At 41.0% G+C, this 22,760-nt stretch overlaps 2 protein-coding genes across 5 annotated transcripts in view; both read left to right on the top strand.

Annotated features, from left to right (window-relative positions):
- Nucleotides 1-17,980, top strand: part of arhgap29a (Rho GTPase activating protein 29a) — a 35,193-nt gene extending 17,213 nt beyond the window's left edge. For 2 of the 4 annotated variants that reach the window (XM_080050178.1, XM_080050179.1), the window contains exons 4-23: nucleotides 1,614-1,710; nucleotides 2,029-2,101; nucleotides 2,546-2,606; nucleotides 3,971-4,117; nucleotides 5,254-5,318; nucleotides 5,403-5,513; nucleotides 5,717-5,797; nucleotides 6,617-6,802; nucleotides 7,910-8,047; nucleotides 8,216-8,406; nucleotides 10,518-10,687; nucleotides 10,863-10,991; nucleotides 12,290-12,388; nucleotides 12,971-13,134; nucleotides 13,890-14,078; nucleotides 14,352-14,489; nucleotides 14,804-15,039; nucleotides 15,241-15,544; nucleotides 15,708-15,825; nucleotides 15,972-17,980. In XM_080050178.1, coding sequence (XP_079906304.1) covers nucleotides 1,614-1,710; nucleotides 2,029-2,101; nucleotides 2,546-2,606; nucleotides 3,971-4,117; nucleotides 5,254-5,318; nucleotides 5,403-5,513; nucleotides 5,717-5,797; nucleotides 6,617-6,802; nucleotides 7,910-8,047; nucleotides 8,216-8,406; nucleotides 10,518-10,687; nucleotides 10,863-10,991; nucleotides 12,290-12,388; nucleotides 12,971-13,134; nucleotides 13,890-14,078; nucleotides 14,352-14,489; nucleotides 14,804-15,039; nucleotides 15,241-15,544; nucleotides 15,708-15,825; nucleotides 15,972-16,996 — 3,722 coding nt within the window. In that variant the 3' untranslated portion in view covers nucleotides 16,997-17,980. Of the gene's footprint in view, nucleotides 1-343; nucleotides 594-1,613; nucleotides 1,711-2,028; nucleotides 2,102-2,545; nucleotides 2,607-3,970; nucleotides 4,118-5,253; nucleotides 5,319-5,402; nucleotides 5,514-5,716; nucleotides 5,798-6,616; nucleotides 6,803-7,909; nucleotides 8,048-8,215; nucleotides 8,407-10,517; nucleotides 10,688-10,862; nucleotides 10,992-12,289; nucleotides 12,389-12,970; nucleotides 13,135-13,889; nucleotides 14,079-14,351; nucleotides 14,490-14,803; nucleotides 15,040-15,240; nucleotides 15,545-15,707; nucleotides 15,826-15,971 lie in introns of those variants that run through there. The other 2 variants (XM_080050181.1, XM_080050180.1) reach the window with 2 other exon arrangements.
- Nucleotides 17,981-18,975: 995 nt separating this feature from the next.
- The window catches only part of abca4a (ATP-binding cassette, sub-family A (ABC1), member 4a), a gene marked incomplete at its 5' end in the record, with an annotated part of 32,718 nt that continues 28,933 nt past the window's right edge, over nucleotides 18,976-22,760 (top strand). Inside the window, 5 exons of the mRNA XM_080050046.1 lie at nucleotides 18,976-19,041; nucleotides 19,536-19,629; nucleotides 19,776-19,917; nucleotides 20,115-20,254; nucleotides 22,157-22,284. Of these exons, the coding sequence (XP_079906172.1) occupies nucleotides 18,976-19,041; nucleotides 19,536-19,629; nucleotides 19,776-19,917; nucleotides 20,115-20,254; nucleotides 22,157-22,284 (570 nt within the window). The remainder of the gene's footprint in view (nucleotides 19,042-19,535; nucleotides 19,630-19,775; nucleotides 19,918-20,114; nucleotides 20,255-22,156; nucleotides 22,285-22,760) is intronic.

Here is a 22,760-nt window from a genome sequence, read left to right as displayed (position 1 = left end):
TCACTGCACTTTCTCATTATTCTTTATTGGGAAGAAAAGTTCTTCTTAGACATGAATCCTGCGTAGGAGTTTGCAGCTGAGTAGTGTTCGACAGTGTTGTGCTTTTCCAGTGAAACAATACCATTTTTCCCCGATGATGTAACTTCCACGTTTGGACCACTGGTTGGGGCCTGAGCGAGTACTGGCATTGTATTCCAGCCAGCCTCAGGATGTCCTGTTGGGGGTAGGGGTTGGACAGAAGAGGAGGAGATGTAACACCAGAAGAGAGTTGCATGCTTTTGAATGGTGGTGTCTAGAGTAGCTGGCCTGGGGGTTGAAAGAGGCTTCCATGGCCCAATGGACATTGGTGGAACCTGTCAAAGTTTTTTTTTTAAATACTTTTTACGTTGGACTTATTCTCCCGGTCAAGTGCTCTTCTTGATGGATAAAGGAACATACTATTGGACACCCTGAAGAACCTTCACTTTTTCCCTGGCATTTTAAAGTGGACAGAAAAAAAATTGCGTTTCGGTGTCCGGAAGTTAGTGTTCACTGGTCATGATCAAGACTGTTTATCTCTGTTAAACAGGAATCATTCTGGAGAAAGTTCTGAGGTGGGTAATGGGTAGTTTTGACAGTTGTAGCACAGCACAGCTCTCCGACAACTCTTTCAAAAAAAAACCTTAATAAATACGTACTAGCTACTGAGGAATCATCTTAGTATTTGGTTGTCGTTGGTGGGTGGGTACTATTCCATTATTTGGCACATACATGGTGAGGCCTGGTCAAATAGGTCGTGAGAATGCTGATTTTAAGCAGCCATTTGTCTAGTTGGAACTGTTCCCAACGTATGGTTGATCCATTAATCGTAACTTAAAAAAAAAAGTTTGGATTCACAACGGGAACTTTCAAGCAAAAGTCATCAGGTAGAACTCAGTAACTAAAGACAATACGTTTTCTATTTAAAATGAACTCTAGACATCTCTATTGTTCCAATGGAAAGGGAAATACTAAGGAAATCATGGAGGCAGCAGAGTGGTCAGTGACGTCACTGATTTATCGCTTGGTTTTTGGTCTGATGTTTTTCCTGAGCATCTCTCTCCTGGTTTATTTTCCCCTCTGCTCAGTCAGGACAGGAAGTTTATTGTAAAGACTGATTACAGCCGTACGAACGCTGGTGTTTTTTTTTTGTTTTTTTGCCCATTCTTTCCTCAGTCATCACTGTGTTTAGATTTACAGCAGGAAACTACTGACTTTCCAGATTACAGCCAAATATATACACTTGTGGCCCTGCTTATCTTTACCAATTGAAGGTACAAAGTTGTTTTTGGATGCCTCTGTGTGGGACTTTTCCCTTTTTTCAAATCAAATGTCAGCACATTTGAGATACAAACTGAGCAGTTCCTTTTAGCTCTCTGTGTGACTTGTGGAGGACAGCATGACTCAAGGCATATTTTCCTCGACTCCATTGTTGATGTCATGGGACAGGATGATGAATCATATAGCATGAGATCCATGCCTTTTTAAACACAGCTATATCAATGGCACCAATGCAGGAAGTCTACAGTATAAACGTGATTTTAAGGTTTGCTACCAAAAGACTGACCCAATCCTATTTCATTACATTTTGACAGGGGTCAACTTTAAGGAGGTGAACGAAGAGAACAAACAGAAACTATTCGGAGAGATCTACACCGCTATCGACACATTGGCGTTCACCTTTGGCAATGTGTAAGTATATGTCATCACCGTGATTCCAATGGTTCACTTCATATTTTTTTTTGTTTTTTTACAGACAAATACAGTTATTCAGTAGTCATTAAGGTCAGGTTTTGAAAACTGTGTTTGTTCTCCTTCAATTCTGAGAGTACATCATTTATGTAGGTCAATTAGTATTTATATAGCACATTTTAATCAATCCAGTGCAAGAACGAAAAAAGGGGGTAGCCTAAAGCTAAAGCAGAAATTAAAGGGATTCCCAGCTGCTGCTTCAATTTTGAACATGTTTATTATTTCTTTTTTCTCAATCTGTTGATTTGTGTTTTGCAGAGTGTCTGACTTCCTTATGGGAGATGTAGAGAATGGATCAGTGTTGGGGCTCCCCCTGACTAAGAGAAGCAGGGTAAGAAAAGTACAATGTTTATTTTGTGTCATTCTGGTTTAATACATTGAGTGAGGGATCGCATTGGCACTTACCACCTTCAGGGAACTGTAGTTTTCATTACAAATGATATATCAGAAGGCTGATATTAGTGTATTCATATATCTCCAGATTTTAAACATACATTTATCAGTCGCCAGGATGTGGCCTACTGCCCCTGAACTGTCAAGCTAAAGATATGAAAAATGACTCAGCTGAGTTCAGAGGCTAAGCGAACTCTTTCAGGTTGACGCATGTTCCCAAAATGGCCCCGGCAAATGATGAATTGATCCTATGTATTGTTGTTTTCCTGCTGTTGGTTTCATAACTGCACTAAAAAGGAAGTTGAGTTTCTGATAAGACTTGTTTCAAGTATGCTAGCAGAGCGTGCCCTCATCAGTTTTTTTTCATCCGTCTGTTTTTCAGTCTTTTGAGAACCTTTCTGTGGAATCTGGAGGATCAGGTCCGGAGAAAGATGATCCACCAGGTAAGACAGATCTCTAGAACACCACAGCTACTGCGCTCTGGTGCTGCTATGTGAATGTATTGGGAGAAACTAATCCCGACAAATTGGATGGGAATAAAGCGTATTCATAAATATTAAGTCTTAAAGCAACAATATGTAACTTTTTTACCTTAAACAGGGAAAATCGTGTCTGTACTATTCCCCTCAGAGTGCCCCGGTCGCCTGCTTTCAGCACTATGTAACTTTTGCAGCAGGCTGCGCTTAGTGTGTGGTGCTTTACGGCACAAGTAGTGTTAATTCACACAACAGCCTTCAGATAAATACAAGCCAGATAGTCCACTCTATGTCTGTCATGGTACTATTTCATCCATTGGCAGATACTAAGAGACACAAGAGGAAGGAAACGTATAGGAAGAAAAAAGAGAAAGTGACCGAGCAAGAAGCCGCACGAGAAATAATATTGGCCAGGCTTTTACACGTTGGCAATCAACCAATCCATCCATTGCACGGCAATAAGTGTCTCTTTCTGGTCAATCTTTAACTTAAGTTTATAAGTTTGGAATCTTACAACCCAATCTCAACTTCGTCAACATGTAATATAATAAATGACTGGTTTTAATGGCTTCTCAACCCTCGACTAGTTAACAAATGCACATTGTATATGAGGGTCAGGTGTAACAGCCGCATGTGTGTTTTATGACAATTCATTTCTATTCAATTTTAGAGACCTTTAGTTTCTAGCGCTGAAGCTCACCAAACCGGAAAGTTACATGTTGTTGCTTTAATTTGACCAACTGTTGCTGGGTTATGGCTTTGTTGTGCTTGTGTTACTGCCAATAGAGTGCCCTTTGGCGTTATCCGGGTATGAACACAACTAGCCCTCAAGTCTAGATGACCACTCACCTTAACAACTTATTATTACTAACACCAGTAGTTCTGTAACTGTGCGTGCATTTTTTTTAGATGTGAATGGGCAAAGGTCGCTCATCCAGGTTAGCTTAGCTCAAACACTGGTAGTCGAGGGGAGCAGGTCAAAATATATGTATTTGATTCTAAAAGGACATTAGGTGTAAAAATGTAGAGCGCGACATAACGCGGTAAAGAAACAAGTCCCAACAAACACACGGGAGCGTTTAGTGATGTTGTAAAGTTTATCTTTTGACCTTTTTCCATTTGAGTACCAGTGTTTGAGCTAAGCTAACCGGGATGGGCGACCTTTGCCCATTGCTATATCAAAAATGCACGCACAGTTATAGGAACGGTTTCTGTCACCTTTTCTTTAGCCGGAAAGTGAGGCAAAAAGCTAAACATTTAAAAAGTTGAACTATTTCTTGAAGCCCACCATCCATAATCTCACTATAATTCTGGTGTTTTTTTTTTCCCAGGTCCATGTCCGCCGGTTCGGGCAGAAGAGGTGGACAGGACACTGCAGCGGCAGGACAGCGGTGTGGAGTCAGCGCTGCACTACGCCAAGACCTGGTCCAAGTACACCAAAGAGCTGCTGGCCTGGGTGGACAAGCGTCTCAGCATGGGTGAGTTAGGGAACAGGTGGAGGGATAGATACTGATAACTACTGTATATATCTGACATGTAGAGAAGAAGCAGTTTAAGGTAGCACCTGTTCCACTGAAGTCGAAAAGTCAGCCGTCATGTGTTGTTGTTGTTGTCATGACCATGTAGTTAAGTATGTGTTGAGATACTGAAGTTAAGTATAGGTATTCATGTCAGGGTATCTTTTATTAGATGTTTTCATAAACATGTCATGTACACACTGGAACATGATTGGCTTCCCAAACTAATTGGGACGTCACAAAACCCTGCTCGTACCATCTAGCTGTTTAACTGAGACGATAAGTAAAGCACATTTTTGAGTGGAGAAGGATTTACATTTTTATTATTACTTATTAATTATTATTAAGACATAGAAACTTCATTTTTTGAAAGTACTTTTTCAAATGTATACAGTTGGGATTTTTATTTACTTTACTTTCTTTAACTCAATTTACATTCACTTTCAACCCAGTGAATACCCACTTTTAGATGTATCCAGGCACACTCATCGAACAATGCAATAGATTTCATCATGCCCATCTTGTTTTACTTGTATGTCCCCCTTTTTTTTTTGTTTTACTTTAGCTTTGTTCAATTTGAAATAGGATTATTCTACAACCGTGTGCATAAATGTCATGTTGTGCCTAGCTTATTAGCTTGAGCCGCAAATCTGGGGATTAATCGGGGACCTATTTCCTGAGAAAATGTCCTGAGCTGGACTTTCAACAATGAAGTCTCAAGGTTGAGTGTGTGGTGTGAGAGCCTTTGTTCGGCACACCAGTTAATGAATGGTTTCAGTCCAATACTTAGTCACTCGGACAGCCAACACAGGGACACAAAGCACTCAGTCAAACTGTACAGTACTGTGTGTTTGTTATCAGGCAAACATACATGCTGTTTGTATTTTAACACATCCACGTTCTTCACTGATTAGCTTTATAGATTTGTCTCATGATGACTCAAGGACATTTTGTGATTTTAATCAGGAACGGCTTGTTTTTAGGTAGACTTAGAAGCTCCCACAGTTAACACAGATGAAGGACAAATTGCCACGGCCAGTAGAGAGCAGTGTGTATGTTGTTACATCCAAGTAACCTCAGTGTGGTCTATGTTGCAGATATTGAGTGTGCAAAGAGTTACGCCAAAATGGCTGAATCTGCAAAGACGCTTGCAAGTCAACAGGTGAGTTAAATGTTGCAGTTGATTCCAATGCCGCCTTTTGAGCTGTTGGGGATCAACATTAAGACTTTGTCCTTCTGATTCAAGGAATTCATGCCTTTCCGTGAGATCTACATGATGGCTTTCAAACATGACATTGAATACAGCCAGCTGGTACTTCACACGGCAGCAGTACTCCAAAGCAACAAATTCATGCAGGTAATCCTACAAAGCAAAGAAAAATGCATCTCTGAAATAGGACTTGGGTTATATGAAAACAAAAGGACTTACTGACTGACTGACTGACTGACTGACTGACTGACTGACTGACTGACTGACTGACTGACTGACTGACTGACTGACTGACTGACTGACTGACTGACTGACTGACTGACTGTGTGTGTGTGTGTGTGTCTTTCCAGCCCCTCCTGGCAAGAAAGAATGAGCTGGACAAACTAAGAAAAGAGGTCAAGGAGCAGTGGCAGAGAGAGCTAAAGAAAATGGTGAGTTGATTGCCCTTAAGGTTGCATTCTGTAGAAGGCCACACACAAATGTATAGATGTTTCACTGACCTCTGGGTGGCTTGGCCCAAGAATGCTCTTGAAAAGCTTAAGCCTTGTATGTGCATGCATACAAATGCTTCACTTGTCATAGTGTCCTACAACCAGCCAGTCATCCTGTTCTACCTCTGACAGCATTATTAACTAATCTAATGACACTTGACACTGCAATTGTACATATTTAGTCACTTGTTATTGAATTGCTATAAAACACTATATTAGTTTTGAATCTTAAATAGCTCTTAACATAACACTTGTTATTAGAAAAATTAAACAATCCTTAAACATTAATGATTTATTTAATACTGAATACATTCCTTGGGTTACGTTATTGGAATACAGATAATAAGCAGAGGGTGTAAACATCACATCCATATGTGGGTGTTAGGTTTGGTAAGCATTGTTGGGTTTGGAGCATAGATGGTATATAAAAGGTTTGGAGTTGTAAAAAGCCACCCGCTATGGGGCTGTTTAAAAGAGATTTGCACACTGTATATTGTTCCGTAATTAAAAGCTTCTTGTGTTTATCCCTGTAAACTAAGATTGTGGTTTCCATGTGAGTAGTAGACACATCCAGTGGAAAAATAGACAAACTATAAAAGCCAAGAACAGTACACTCGTAGACTGTTGTTTACAGTGTTCCCGTGTGTGTGGCATATCTGTCCTTGGACATACTGAATGTGCAGAATGTGTGGTATTCTGTTTGTCTGTCTGTATATCAACTTTATATATATATGTGTGTGTGTGTGTGTGTGTACTCAGCATGAGGCAGACAGTGCTCTGAAGAAGGCTCGGCTGCTGCAGGCCCAGCGGCAGGAGGAATATGAGAAGGCCAAGGTGTCCACCAGTCGTCTAGAGGAGGAGCAGATGGCAGGAGGAGGAGCAGGAGCAGCCACAGCCAAACAGCTAGACAAGAGACGCAGGCTGGAAGAGGAGGCCATGCAGAAGGTACAGCAGCACCTTCTCACTTGTGGGCCTGTGGCTCTTTTTCCAATGTGGATTCTTGAACATTTCTTTGGGCTGTGAACTCATCTTAAAGGTGCACTATGTAATGTTGGGTGTCTCAGAGAAGTGAACATTTTTTTCTAATGTATATTCTCATAACAAACAAACTCTCCTCACGGGAAAATTGGATCCCTGGAACACTGTTAGAAGTTAGAAAGCTACCAGAAAAGTTACTGTTTAATTGTTGTAGTTTACAGCAGCAGGGCCCACAGTTTGGTTTACAGACATAGTTTTAGTCTGACGTTTAGTTTGGAAATATTCAATACTAAGAATTACACATAGAGTAAATATGTTTTCTAAACTAACTGCAGGCTCTGCACCTGTACTGAGTTTGTTTTGGTTGGTTGTTAAGTTGTACAGTTTGTTTAAAATAAATTGCCTTATTTTCTCACAACTTATACCTTTTTTTACCTTGAGTAGATTTTTTCATACAAAACAGTAAACATTTTTACCATGCACTTGGTATACACAGATTGCTGATGCATTTTGTTTACATTTAGTGTAAATTAAAAGTAAAGAGACAACAACAAAAAGGTGTCCGTGGCAGGACAGCATGCCACAGCAATCACACACATTGGATAGGATAGGAATAACTTGGGGAAACTGGTTTGCTACCATGGTCTGTATACAACATATAACATACAGTACAACACAGGAATGCAAAACTTAATTGCTAGCCAAGACTATTCCAGTTCTATTGTTCAACGTTGTTCTTAGTGTCAAATTAATTGTACGTTGCCAGGTCAGGTATGTGAGATGATGCATTTGTTAAGCCCTTGTTGACAGGGCTCTGTTTCCGTTGTGAGGGAAGACAAATGACAACAATCAATCATTGTTCACCTGTGATACTAATGATGGCAGTTATTTCCCCAAGATCATTATCCTCCCATTATTTCCAAAGGCCGTCTTTGGTTCGTCAACAGCTGACAAAGTGACTAGGAGTTACAACTATTCCTTAGGCAAATCCGTCGTTTTTTTTATGTATTTAATTTGTTTTTTACTAATCAAAGATTTGAGTGTCATGATACATTCCCTTTCCTCTGTTGTCAGGCTGAGGAGGCCAGGGAACACTGCAAAGCGTGTCAGATTGATGTTGGGGAGAAGAGAGTGGACCTGGCCAACACCAAGAGTGAGATTATCACAAAGATCCGGGAGATGGTCTCCCAGTGCGACCTAACCCTCAAGGCTGTAAGTTCACATTCTTTGCGCAGTGAACATTTTATTAAAGACCAAATTCGGCAAAAGTTTAAAAAAAAAATCACTTTATCTTTTGACTCGCTGATGAGGAGACCATTCGGTATCAATCTCGATATCGTCACGTTTTAATGTTGTTTTTGTTTCCTTTTGCATGTTCAGGTGACAGTCAATTGGTTCCAGCTCCAGCAGGCCCAGGTTGTGTCCCTCCCTGTCAACCACCAGAGCCTGTGTGAAAATGCCAAACTGTACGACCCGGGCCAGCGCTATATCGACTTTGTCAGGAGTCTACCCACGACTGCGCCGCGCCTCGAGTCCCACTCCTTTGATTCACCTGTCACACAGAACACAGGGTGAGACATTAACATACACTGCCCGCTAAGACACACAATGACTTCACTGGTTTGCGTTACAATTGTGATTTAAAGGTGCACTATGCAGTTTCAGGGGGAAGGGTTTTTTTTGTTTTTTTACATTTCCAGAGCCTGCAGTTAGTTTACAAAACATATTTGCTCTGTGTAATTCTTAGGATTGAATGATAATGTTATCATAAATCAAATCAAAATTATTGTGAGGCACCTGGAACCAAACATGAGTCTAGAATATGTTTGTAAACCAAACTGTGGGCCCTGCTGCTGTAAACAACAACAGCGAAACAGTTACTTTTCGGGTAACTTTCTAACTTCAAACAGTGTTACAGGGATCCAATTTTCCTGTGAGGAAAGGTTGTCTATTCAGTTATGAGAATATACCTAACAAAACATTTACTTCTCTGACACACCCAAAGTTACATAGTGCACCTTTAAGCATATTGTCGACCAAAATTTGTCTTTTTTTTTTCTTCCATTGATGAAAAAAAGTGTCATCCAACTGCAATAAAATCAATCTTCTCATTTGAAAATACAGATAGTAGATCTGAGAAAATAAGAAAATTATTGTGAATATTTATAAAAATGTTTTATCTTAAAAAGTAATGAACCGTACTGGAATATCACATCAAAGTGAACCAGTACTGCTATTCAGAGATTGTGCCTAAATTTAACTGACAGCCTCCTCGGTTATCGGTGTTTGTTTTTACTTATCAAGGAAATGACTGTGTTGTTTTCGTAAGCCAGATAAAGCAGTGGTTCTCAGAGGGATTAACAGCCCCAGACAAAGTTGGTTTCATTTCAGTATCATTATAATTAATTTGACATTCACATGTAGGGGATTATACAAGTATTTTTGAAATCGACAGCTTAAAGCTCATAGAGAAAATTGTGGGAACATGAATATGTATCTATGGTAAACAGTGGTGAAAGGGAGAGACTTTATATATAGCCTGTGGTACTGTAAACTTTGACTTGTGAGAGCTGGAGGGATTGAGTGAGAGAGAGAGCTTGTTTTGGAAAGCGTTAAACAATTGGGTTGGTCAGGGCATCCTGCGGAAATGACTGCGGTCACGGGAGAGAGGAGCCTGGGCAGTGGGCTTACCGTCAATTTCACTTAACCTCTCCTGTGGAGTTTTCTACAATAGCTCGTAAACTACATACACATTGTTTCTGACTAACACTAAAAAAACATGGTGGTCATTTTACATTTGGGCAATGTTTAATACCCAGTTCTTGTAAAGATTTGTTTTAAAAAAAGTTGGTTTCCAACGCAAAAGTTGTGAAAGTTTTGTTGACGCATGTTTTTGGTCACACACACACACACACACACACACACACAGATGGAAATGAGAGAGCACTTTGTTCTTAGTTTACTCCCTCTACCCCGCACCCCTGACTCTGATCCCTCTGATCAAAAGAATTCAGCTTGGGAGAGGGGAAATGAAACTTGAACACACACACACACACACACACACACACACACACACACACACACACACACACACACACACACACACAGGCATCCACAACATTGGTCTTCAAAAGGTTATATATAGACCGGTGACCTACAACGAGATATTGTTGGACAGTTTTGTTAACAATGATTTGTACAGCAGCCATTTGCAAGCCCATCGGAATCAGTTAATCATCGTTAAGGCAAATGAACTGCTGTCGTTGACAGTTTCAGTGGGGCTGATCTCATTATATCATGAACATTATAATGAAATATAATAATGAATTTTATTAACATAAAATCAGAACCGTTAACTCCAAATCGCGCAGTCAATTCATAGGCATCATAGGATAGACGGTTATTTCTGCTCTAAAATGTGTATACTGTGAAATTTCAATATAAGTTTCACTGTTGAGCATGATAATAAAATAGAGCAAAAGAATTGCTTTAATTTAAATAAAATTGCTTTGCTCCTCTTTAAGAATTCTCCCTATTAACTAAAGTCACTACATATTAGCGAGGATGAGTCCAGAAGTAATATTTTGTATATATAATATTTATACTATAATACATATAATATAACAGTAAACTGTGAACGATAAAAGGATATTTTTTCATTCTATAAAATCTTCCTCCCTAGGATTCTTTTCAACAAGCGCTCACTAAGTGGCAGCCACTCATCCCACAGTAACCTGTCACAGGGATCGGTGACCTCCGATCTGCCTGGTGCAGATGACATGGACAGTCCCATCAATGCCCAACACCCCAAGATTGCAGAGAGGCGCTCCAACAGTAACACCGACATCCATGGTATGCAGGTTCGATCAGAGCCAGTTTCTAGAGCTCATTTTTTCGACTGCCCAGGCCCCATTAAGTGATCGATGATTTCAATTAGACACCCAACAATTTAGAAATGTACAAATTACATATTTATACAACACATAAGTGGGCTGTAATAGCTGGGATGTGTTTTTTTTTTATCCAGCACTTCGGATTCAGGCCCCATTTCGTCCCTGGGCCTCGGCCAGCCAGGGTGGAGGCATGTGCAGCGACTCAGAGAGCGCTGGAGGGAGCAGTGAGTCCCGCTCAATGGACTCACCCACTGCAAGTCCAGGTAAGAGCACTCAGGCAGCCATGTTTTATTTTCATTACAGATCATTACATACCCAGAGCTTACCTCAAACTGCACCTAATATAACCCAATAGGTTTAGACACATTTATATTCAACTTCTCTCTAGAGAAATATTTTTTGGGAATTATTAAAGAAACAAAATGAAACACATGTACAATGCATCCTTTACACCTTTTATAATATAAAGTGTTTTGTGTTACTTAGCTTAGCTTAGTTTAGCTTAGCCCGGTATCTTCAACTTTTTATCCTCTGCATGAATCCTTACGTGATTTTACAATTGAGCTTTCGAGGAAATATAAAAAAAAACGATTCCAGCTATTGTGTCTACTTCCTAGACAATAAACGTAAATAAGCTTGTGCACCTCAGTTGTTGCACAACACCTCCCACTAATCATCAAGTGTATTAGTCAGATGTCACTAATCCAGAAAGCACACGTTGCAGACGATAGAAGGGGAGGTGCATACCTATCAGCGCCTGCTCTCTTTAGTGCCCCTGGGGCCTCCAAGCATGTTTTCCTATCAACCTGGTGTTCACCCTACTTTGTTGCTGTGTTTTTAGAGTCAAGTGTCATAGCAACCGCTGACAGTGGTGCCTCTTTGTTTAACATTAGGCAACTCTTGTTAGTCATCAATGCGCACCAACACATTTTGCAACATTGAGTTATTTTGATATTGCTCGGGCTTTTGACACTTATCATGACACCCTTTCACTAATTTAACATTTTTAGAATGACAAAGGATCTGTTGCACCATAACTATACACACATGCTTTTGAATATTAACTTGTCTCATTTAAATCTTTATTGCATAATTTTTTTTTTACCAATATAAGAATGTTCTTGTTTTCTTCATCTGGCTGTCAGTACACTATTAGCAACACATTAAAATGGTAAAATGTATTGCTATGATCATTTCAGTTCAAGTAAAGTACCTGAAACCCTAATCCATCCAACTGCCAAAGTGTAGGAGTGTCTCCCTGATACGCCTCCTCAATGGGCCCATTAACAAATCAACCACATTATTAAAATGAGGCCTATTGGAAACAATTGATTAGTCAATTGAAGTGTAAATCACCAACAAGCCCCTGCTGGGGGTTGACCATGCCTTTTTTTTCTAGCACATAAAATGCAGATAGACCGGGGCTCTCAGTACTGCTCATTCCCACCACTGTAATGTAGGAGAAAAGGAGACAGGGAAAAAAGGAGAACTGGGAAGACTTGACTTGATGCGACTATGAAGATGTGGAATACTTACCTGTGTGTCCTGCCTTACTGTTCAGGAGACTTCAAGAGGAGATTACCCAGAACCCCCTCCACCGGAACCATGTCGTCTGCTGATGACCTGGACGAGAGAGAGCCTCCCTCGCCCTCTGATAATGGTGAGTCAAACTGAAACAATTTTACACCACTCTTTATGGTGTATTTGTCCTCAAGTTTCTATTTATTATATCTGTTCGTTTAGTTCTTGTGGTATTTTTTATTTACACTGAAAATCTCACATTATTTCCCCCAGTATTTTTAATTCAGTAGATGTAGTTCTTTTGGTCAACTGCATTTTATTTACTACCATGGCTACGTTTTGTATCTGTTAATATGTCATAATGCGGTTTCTTTTCTGTAGAGAATGACCTGTTTTTCAGTAGGACTCAAAGGTGTTCCAACAGTATATTGGAGAAGAAAAGAAAACGGCTTGTAATGATGCTCATTGTCTCTATCTCTGACTCTTTCTCTGTCTCTGTCTCTCTGTCTCTGTCTCTGTCTCTGTCTCTGTCTCTCTCTCTCTCTCTCTCTCTCTCTCTCTCTCTCTCTCTCTCTCTCTGTCTCTCTCTGTCTCTCTCTGTCTCTCTGTCTCTGTCTGTGTCTCTCTCTCTCACACTCTCTCACTCTATCTCTCTCTCTCTCTCTCTCTCTCTCTCTCTCTCTCTCTCTCTCGGTCTCTCTCTACACTCTGCACTCATCAGGTTTACAGGAGATGGTGATGGAACAGGCCAGCTCCCCGGGTCCATTTAGAAACACCCTGATGTCCAAGGCGGCTCAAACCCACAAGCTGCGGAAGCTTAGAGCGCCGTCCAAGTGTCGTGAGTGTGACAGCCTGGTGGTGTTCCATGGAGCGGAGTGTGAGGAGGTAACCTTGGTTTCTTTTCATTTGATTTGAGTTCTCAAAAACAAAACGCTATCCAACCATGTTCCTCACCTCTTGGACCTTCATTCAATGTAGTGAAGTCCCCAAAGCATTCCAGGGTATTACAAGTTCAAGACGAACATTGCCAAAGTCTCACAATGGCCTCTTTTGATCATTCATGGCGAGCAAAAATCAAACAAAAAAAACAAGAGAGAAAGACCACCATCCTCCCTCATCAAAACCTAGGAAAAAAGGAAAAAAAAAGTTGAAACTGGACACAAACTCTCCTCAAAGACCCCAAGTCCACCAACTGGTCTCAGTAGGAGAACGGGCAGTGGAAACTGAAGACCTTTTGTTCTTGTCCCGATCAAATCCTTGCACCCAACAGTTTATTTTAGATCCAGTTTCTTTCCATATTTATTAGATACACTAATTATGCACAAGACAATAACAAATGGAAGAATTTTTTTTTTGACAAGACATAAGAATGTGACTTTGCAGTGTATTGGAATCATTCCGTAGCATTGGTTCAAGGGTTTATCAGTCAATCAGCTTTTTCTGGTTGGCTTTTTGGTCTCAATTCAAGGATTTGTTCAAAATCAAACTACTTTTGATCGCTTTACTGTAAGAGCCAACTGGAATAAATGGCTTGGTTGGCTTTAGAAGAAGAGGTGTAGAAACAGGGTATCCATTGGCCTAATTTTTAGCTGTATCCTTATTATTATAACTAACTGAGATTGGTGTCGACTTGTTTGCAGTGTTCGTTGGCCTGCCACAAGAAGTGTCTGGAAACCCTGGCTATCCAGTGCGGCCACAAGAAGCTTCAGGGAAGGCTTCACCTCTTCGGCATTGACTTCACACAAGCTGCCAAGAACAGTCAGGATGGCATCCCCTTCATCATACGGAAGTGTACATCAGAAATTGAGATCAGAGCCCTCAACATTAAGGTATTTTCCTACAAATATGAGACAAACACATTTTATTAATAAAAAAACACATTTATGTCACACTTTTCAAAACAAAGTTTTAAGTGCTACTTGTCGGATCAAGAGAGTTTATTTTCGTTAACGTACTTTAATACGATACATAGGAAATGATAAGTATTGTTTTATGTGTGTGTATCCAGTTAATAGTCGGCAGCTGTGATTACAGTTTTGCCATGGTGATGCTGAAAACTGCATCTGATTTTCCCCGGTGCATTTTGTTTCTGTGCCGTGAAGGGCATCTACCGCGTGAACGGTGCCAAGTCCCGGGTGGAGAAGTTGTGCCAGGCGTTTGAGAATGGCAAGCACCTGGTGGAGCTGTCCGAGCTTTATCCCCATGACATAAGCAACGTACTCAAACTCTACCTGAGACAGGTCGGCTGCTCTTTTTAAATCCTTAACAAAAAAATAAACGTGTTGATGTGTTCTGAATGTACTTAAACATGCAAAGAGGGTCATCTCAATATGGACAATGAGATGGTTAAAAGTGTCCTATTTTAGAACAAAGCAAAGCAAAAAAAAAAATTGTCTTTGTCTATTTTTGTTGCATAGCTTCCCACTCTCATCCCCTAATGGCTTATCTCATTTCTAATTCTGTCCCAACTTGTCTATTTACTCACATATTTTGTCGCTCTCTGTTTATTATTAACTTCCTGGTTTCATTTGTTTTTTTTCTGTGTCTGTTGCAGCTCCCAGAGCCCCTCATCCTGTTCCGCTATTATAACGACTTTATCGGTTTGGCCAAGGAGAGCCAGAGTATCATTGTGGAGGAACTGGAGGCGCTGCGTGTCAGTCCCACTGCAGTCAACCCAGCTCAGGTCAGCGTGGAGCTCAACCGGGTCCTCTTCAAGATCCAGGACCTGCTCAGGCAGATGCCACCAGCCCATTACAAGACACTGCAGTTCCTCATAGAGCACCTGCACCGGTAGGTCAAAGTCACCTCACCAATGTCTGCTTATGCATTATTCATTTGGTCATTTTTAGTAGGGATCTTATTCATAGACAATCTCAACAATATTAACAAGCAAGTCATGGGAAGAAAGATGGAGTTGGCTGTGAATAGGTCAGGATAGTTTTTTCTTTTTCAATTGAATAATAACGAAGCAACACTCCTTCCTGTCTGCAGGGTGACGGAGCAATCCGAGGAGAATAAAATGACAGCCAGCAACCTTGGTATCATCTTTGGGCCGACACTGATCAAACCCAGGCAGGCGGACGCCGAGGTGTCCCTCTCTTCTCTGGTGGATTACCCTTATCAGGCTCTCATTGTGGAGCTCTTGATCAGACACTACCAGATGCTCTTTGACACGCCCCTCAGTCCCCTAAGCAGCAGCTCGCCCACAGAGATCCATGCCCAGCCCTGCACGGACCCCCACCCCACACACCAACAGCTGAGCAGGCACTCAAAGTCCCTGGGAGACATTAAGGAGGTGAATAGTTAGTTAGTCAAACGTTGTTATTTTGACAACTCGGCACATGGCAAGTTTTCCCCCATCCATATCACATACAGAACATGTGTCCACATGTGTCATATAACACAGAAGTGTAGATTGACGCTTTTGTTTTTTCTGTCGCTTCTTCTTTTCATTCCAGCAGAGCTCTAAGGTCTATAAGAGGCATTCCTCCATAATTCCCTCATCCCACTTAATGGCTGAGGTACAGGAGACCAGGCCAAGCTTTGATGATCGACATGCCATCATCTGTGAACCTGGTCAGTATTGTTAAAAAAGCTGCATAACCAATAAAAAAAAAATAAAGCAATATTATTATTAGACCAATAATACCCCCCAGAAGTCATTTTTCCCCTTTTTGATATGTTTAATATTTAACCCTCTTTGTTAATCTTGTTTTTCAAAGCTGATGAAGTGGATTCGGAGACCTTCAATGGAGTTCTGTCATCGAGCATCCCCGAGGTCCCGACACCCGCCGAGAGAGGCCTCTGTCGAACTCAGAACGTCACCGTCACCAGGGTCCTGCTGCGACACCCTCGCAGCAAGCTGTACTCCCGGCCGGTCAGCATGCCCGCCCAACGCAAACACAACCGCTCAGGTCAAGAGGACGAGAACAACGCCCGCAACAACAGCGTGGACCAAGATGACGGCCAAGGAGGCAGCTGCGACCAGTCCATCCAAGAGGAGGCGGACGACACCGAGCATCCAAAATACCGCGCGGGCAGCCATTACCGGAGTACGTTTATCGACACCCAGACGTTGCGCAGGACTTGGGACAAACAATACAAGCACGAAATGGCCTCCAGAAGTGTGCAAATAGTGGCCAACAGTTCACCCGCGGAGAGCACGGCGGGGGCAGATGTCGATGCCAGCACCTTCAGCTTATCGGCTTCCGTGCCATTGTCTTCGTCGTCCGCCTTCTCCTCCTCCTCCCTCGGAACCGCCGGGACTACCATCAACACCATCTACCCCAATAGACCTTACACGGTTGCGGTGCGACCCTGCAGGACTTTAAGAAGGGAAGACAATGTGACTAAGTACAGCAGCCCTGTCGTAGCGGCTTTCAGGGCACCCAGAACTCTGCAGCCCCCACCGGGGACATTCTACAAGCCCCCCTCAGGGAACAAAGCCAAAGCGCTGCAGAGCTGTGCGTCAGCTAACAGCGCTGAGGATGAAGAAGAAGAAGAAGATGAGGAAGAGGAGGAGGATGATGATGATGAGGAGGATGAGGAGTTGGGGATTGAGATTGAGATGGAGGTGTCGGTAGACGAGCCTCTTGAAGAGGACAATGAGGCAGAGCAGGGGGCCATGTCTCAGTCTCCCAGCTCCAGCCCGGAGGAACTGGGCCCAAACCAGGCCAGACCAGTATTCCCCAGACTACGGCCCAGGCGCCTCCAAGAGGTAGAACACAGAGAGGCTCATTTTGTGTGATCGTCTGAGAGTCATAGGCTATCAGAGAGAGAGAGAGAGATAAACTGTGCTTGATTGTGAACAATGTTGTAACAGACAAAGAATAAGAAACATCTGCATTGACCCCTGCCAAGACAGTTTCCTGTTGAACTATTATTGTGGGCACTGTGTGTGGACAATTACATGTACCTTTTTGGTCCTCAAAAGACAAAAACACAATGCACTTAAAAAATGCTGTATATATTCAACATGAACCACCAGTATGTCATTTACCAATCACTTTCTCAGAACACTCTGGCCCCTGGTCAGAATATTTATAATTTTTCTTTTTTTGAAACTGTGCAATTACATTTTTGTTTGAATATTTTGTACAGAGTTCTTACAGGCTTACTATCTATGTGTGTGTTTATATACCAAAAAAATGTGTTTTTAAATTGTTACAAAAGTGCATGTAGCCAGAAAATAGAAAAAAAAAGTTTGGTGCACTTATTTGACATCAAAACTCAACTCTTGAGTCGTGTTTCTACCATCCCTGAGTCAGAATGTTTTAAACTGTTACATTTGGGTTATAATTAATCATTTAGCTAATAACGTATACATAAAGCAATATAATGACCTTTGTTATGTTGCTGTGTCTGTATTGACATTTGGTTAATGTTTTGAAGCACCAGTTGCAAAGGTTATACAATCCACTTGTTTTTATACTGTTGAACTTGTATGGTGGCAACTTAGACTGATCCGAAAAGCTTTTACAAATGCCACTGGATTGTATAATGGCATTCCTTCTTATTTTAATATACCATTTCCATTTATTAATAGCCAAAGGTGTTATTCTTTTTCTTTAATCAATAACCTAAACCTTACGGGTTATTTGTAAGTAATAGGAACTACATCAGTTATGTTTTTCATGGTAATGTTCAAGGTTGACAGAATGTTAAAAAGTCCAGTGTAAAAAAACAGGTACATGAACAAACACCCTTTTTGTAACGTATTAAAATATATCTTGACAACTTCCATTATGGTCTGTTTATTTCTTTAATTTTTTTTTACATTTACAGCACCATTGTTTAAAGAATAAGTGTCATTCTATTGATTACTAGAAGTTGTGCATTTTTTTTTTTAAATTCAATATGAGAAACTGACAAGCAGCCTGCTTGGCCTGTGAAGTTATATATGTTGAGTGTTATAATATAACTACCTTTTTACATAAATATATTTTATATTTATTATATACATTTTTGTATCAGTGGTTAGATTGTAGCAGATTACACAGTGTCATGTAGGCAGGGTGGTTAGGTCAGGTTAGCCCTTTACAAACACATGATAGGGTTTGCAGATTCCAGCACTGAGAGGAGATTAAAGCAATCTGCTTAACTTTTCACAAGGTCTGAACTCTAGCTGTGTTAGCAACCCCAAGGAGCACTCGGTAGAATGTGTTGTTGTGCTTTATTTATTGGATATCAACCTAGACTGCAAGCATTCTCCTGAGGTGAGTGATATGTCATGCTGCAATATAGCTATGCTTTGAAATATATAATACGATTAATGATTTGGTAGCCTTAATTGTAACTATTGTTTGTCCCACAATTGCATGCTACTTGTGTCTGATTTGTTTGCAACTGAGACTTCCCTTTCACACATTGGGAATATGTGATTTTTGTTTTTGGTAGTGACATTAACGGTGAATAGTAGCCTACTGAGAACACTGTTTGGGTCTATTTATGTCGCGCTCAGCCAGTCTCTTGAGCTAATTATCCTCATTACAGAACTATTGTTAGACTTCACGAGGAGCACTCACTTGATGAATGGATGGACACCTCTATGACCTAAGAGTTCATTAACAAACATGTATATTTCTAAATGTTAAAGATATGTTAGTCCCTAAAGACTTTTGGTAAAACATGAGGTAGCTTTATTTAGCTCATGAAAATATTGTGGACTGGTTGAATAAAGGTTTTCCGGCCGGTGCCAGCCCCCTGCGGGGGTGAAAAAGAGGAGCCATGGGGGCGGGGCGACAGGTCAAACTCCTGCTATGGAAGAACTGGACCATCCGCAAGAGGCAGAGGGTAAAAATCCTCTCATCCATCAATTGCACACTACATTTATCCCTGTAAGGGTTACGGTTAGCTAAAATGCCTTCAGGTGTTATTCTTTGAACATGACACCCACTCATACATTAGAATAATGCAGATATATATACGGTATATAATAAACTACATGATTAACCTATTAATTAGTTTTTAGAGTCATACTTCTAATGTTGCTCACTTGAAAAATAAATGGAAGTGAAAAACCAGATTCCCTGAAAATATCTTATAGACCTGCAGAATATTATGGTAAGACATTTTGAGGAACCTTTTACCAGAATATTTTTGTATAACATACTGTACACCAACTCAGCTGGAACATGCATGGGGGTACGACATACTGATGGACATTTTGTCAGTTGACCAATTGTCTAAAAGGACAATGCCTGTGCATAATCTGTAAATTCACTTGTTTGCATCTTTTTCATACAACAAACAAACATCTCTAACCTTTGGTTGTGATTTTCGACCAGGTGCGTTTCTTAATGGAAATCATGTGGCCTGTTATGCTGTTCATGGGACTAGTGTGGCTAAGAAGAGTGAATCCACTCTACCGTCAGCATGAATGTAAGCAAACAACCGTTGAACCAGAAAATGTCAGATATATTTCAATTCACAAAGAGAGCAATGATGTCCAATGAATAGTCCACGGTGTCCATATTCATAAATATTCATGAAAGCACTGAAAGCCAGCAGTATTTTCTTTATCTCAGGCCATTTCCCCAACAAGGCCATGCCCTCCACAGGGATCCTGCCGTGGATCCAAGGAATCTTCTGTAATGCCAACAACCCTTGTTTTCAATACCCCACCCGTGGTGAATCTCCTGGTCTTGTGTCCAACTACAACAACTCTATGTAAGCATCACCGTGGATTGGCAAAGGGAGGTCATTTGAAGCCAGATGTGCTGAATTCCTATGAAACATTTGATCTGAGAGGAAAGGGTTGCTGTTAAAAAAAGATAACATTTCATATGTGAAGGTTAATGCTATAGTTATTGCCGTTGTTGAACAAGACATAAGAGTTGTGATTTGTTATTGACCTCGCTTCTCAGATTTGCTCGGTTCTACTCAGACGCCCAGGAGCTTCTCCTCAGTGATCCAGACTTTCAACAGCTTGGTAGTCTCTGGAGGGAACTGAATTCCATGAGTAACTTCATGGACACTCTGCGCACCCATCCTGAACAGGTCTCAGGTCAGTGCTCCAGCCTTTCATCAACACACTGCAAAAACTCACTTGGCTGTCAAGGCTAACCCAAAGTCAGTCAGATAAAAATGCATTTCATTTCAGAGCATCTACCCCAAATATATATATATATATGTATATATTGTGTATTCCCTATATCCATGCTGAGTGCTCTGCTTACATGAAAGAACCTTGAAACAACGCTCCCATCTCAAGGGAAGCCATGCAAATAACTCTGTGTTCAACATGCTGTATAACATGTTCATCTTTACTGTTTGTACAGCATGGTTGCATAACATCACCCTTTATGATGGGATTGGAATGAGAGTGCATTTCAGCCTCTGAATAGTTATGTCTGCTTGCTCTGTGTGCTCTCATAGGGCAATATGTAGATGGTCTAACAGAATTAACAGAGATATGGATCCACATTCCACAAAAGTTCCCAGAAGCCCCAGGAAGGATAATTGAATCATGTTGAGAACCAAGTTATGTAATTCATTGTTGAAACTGGCTAAGCATGACTAGTCATATTGAACATAAAATGTTAATTGTTTGAATGGATTTTATGTGAAGAGCTGTAATTATGAGCAAATTGTGTGTGTGTGTGTGTGTGTGTGTGTGTGTGTGTGTGTGTGTGTGTGTGTGTGTGTGTGTGTGTGTAAACATTTGCTTGTTCATATGTATAATAGTAGTTGGTTAGCTTAGCTTGGCACAAAGACTTGAATTAGGGGTAAAAAAGTAGCCTGGCGTGTTAAATTAAAACGCTATCTTATTTTTTGGAATCCTCCTCAACCTGAGAGTGAGAGTGTAATTTTTATTTTTTTTGTGAGACATGTTTTTGTGTAGTCAACTAGTGGAGAGACGACCCAGAGCCAGGTTAGCTGTTTCTCACTGTTTCTAATATTTGTGCTAAGCTAACATAGTCCAGGGCTTAGTTGACAGATTTCGGGGTGGTATTTTTTTACTTGGAAGGCAAGCTCACACATTCCTGTGCATATAAGATGTACATAAAAACAAACATTGAGGTGATGACAATTTTCTTTGCTCAATCCTAGAAGTTTTAAAGCCCCAAGGACTTGTGTGCCTGTGATGTTCGCTTACTTTGAGTAACCTAACCACAAAAACAAGCAGTTACCGGAGAGGATATGATTTCGTCATTTGCCTTGTTGGTTAACTGGTCTGTCAGACAGGTCACATTTTTCTTAGCACCTCTTTGAAAGAAACATGACATCCAGGTATTTCTTATAGGCTATGCTTAGGCCTTTTGAAATCCAAATTTTCTCTATTTTGTCTCTCTTTCTCCCTTTTTTATTATTATTATTATTTGGCATTGTCGGTAGTAGGCTACAGTCTGAGATTCTAGCCTAGTTGAGCTACTGGGGTGTGGTGCCCCCCTTTCTTGTGTTTGGGTTTCTTGGTGGTTTTCATGGGAACTTCATCCCAGGGCAATTCAAACAAGGGCTGAACCTGGATGAAGGCCACACCACCACATTGCTTGGCAGGACACTCTTTAGTCATGCACAGACAGGCCATTGGGAATGATGAGACAGACAGTGCAGAGGTGGAGTGTCCTGTGTTCCCATCCTTTTAATGCAACAGATTTGTCCTGACTTGCCCCGAATACGTGCAACAAAAGTATCCGGATTTTTCAACTGATCCAGTATCCACTGCCTCAGTCGAAAGAAGGTTTGATGCATGTATATTGGTACAGAACAACGTTTTAAAACCAATAACACATGAACGTACAATTAAATAATTAAAGATTAAGTGTGCTGTTGTGGACCATAGAAGGCAAGGGGGAAATCAAATTTAGTTGATTGTGGTGTTCTCCTGTTGGTCTGAATGTAGCAGTCATACAATCATTCAAGTGCCATCGTCATTCACGTGAATTGCCTGTGTCTCTCCGTGTAGGCCGAGGAGTAAAGGTGGAGGCTATCCTAAAAGACGATGAGACTCTGACATCATTCCTGCTGAGAGACATTCCTCTGACAGAGTCCGTGGTGTATGAGCTAGTCAATGCCCAAATCAGGCCTGAACAGGTACACACACACACACACATACACACACACACACACACACACACACACACACACACACACACACACACACACACACACACACACACACACACACACACACACACACACACACACACACACACACACACACACACATATGTACCCGTGAACATCTTCCAGGCATGAGTCAATAGTTTATCTCACACCACAATAGATGTGACATTACTGTAAGAACAATTATTTTGTTACGGATGAGGAAGTATTCTATACGAGTAAAGACTTGTGCCCTCTGAAGTGTTGTTTTTGTTTGAGGAGTTGACTTCAGGTAAGGTGGATAGGTGGTGATTCAGTGGTATCAGTGATACCAGTAGTTCTATCAGAAAAAACAAACAGCTGGAAGTATTCATTCTTCATGGCGATCTTCACATAGCAGAACACATGCAAGCCACTTCAGACAGATGTGGTTACACGCCTCTTCCTCTCCTGCAGTTTTTAGC

This window comes from Ammodytes marinus (assembly GCF_949987685.1).
Source record: "Ammodytes marinus genome assembly, chromosome: 21".
In the NCBI taxonomy this organism is placed as follows: Eukaryota; Metazoa; Chordata; class Actinopteri; order Uranoscopiformes; family Ammodytidae; genus Ammodytes; species Ammodytes marinus.
This window is presented reverse-complemented; position numbering and strand designations above follow the sequence as displayed.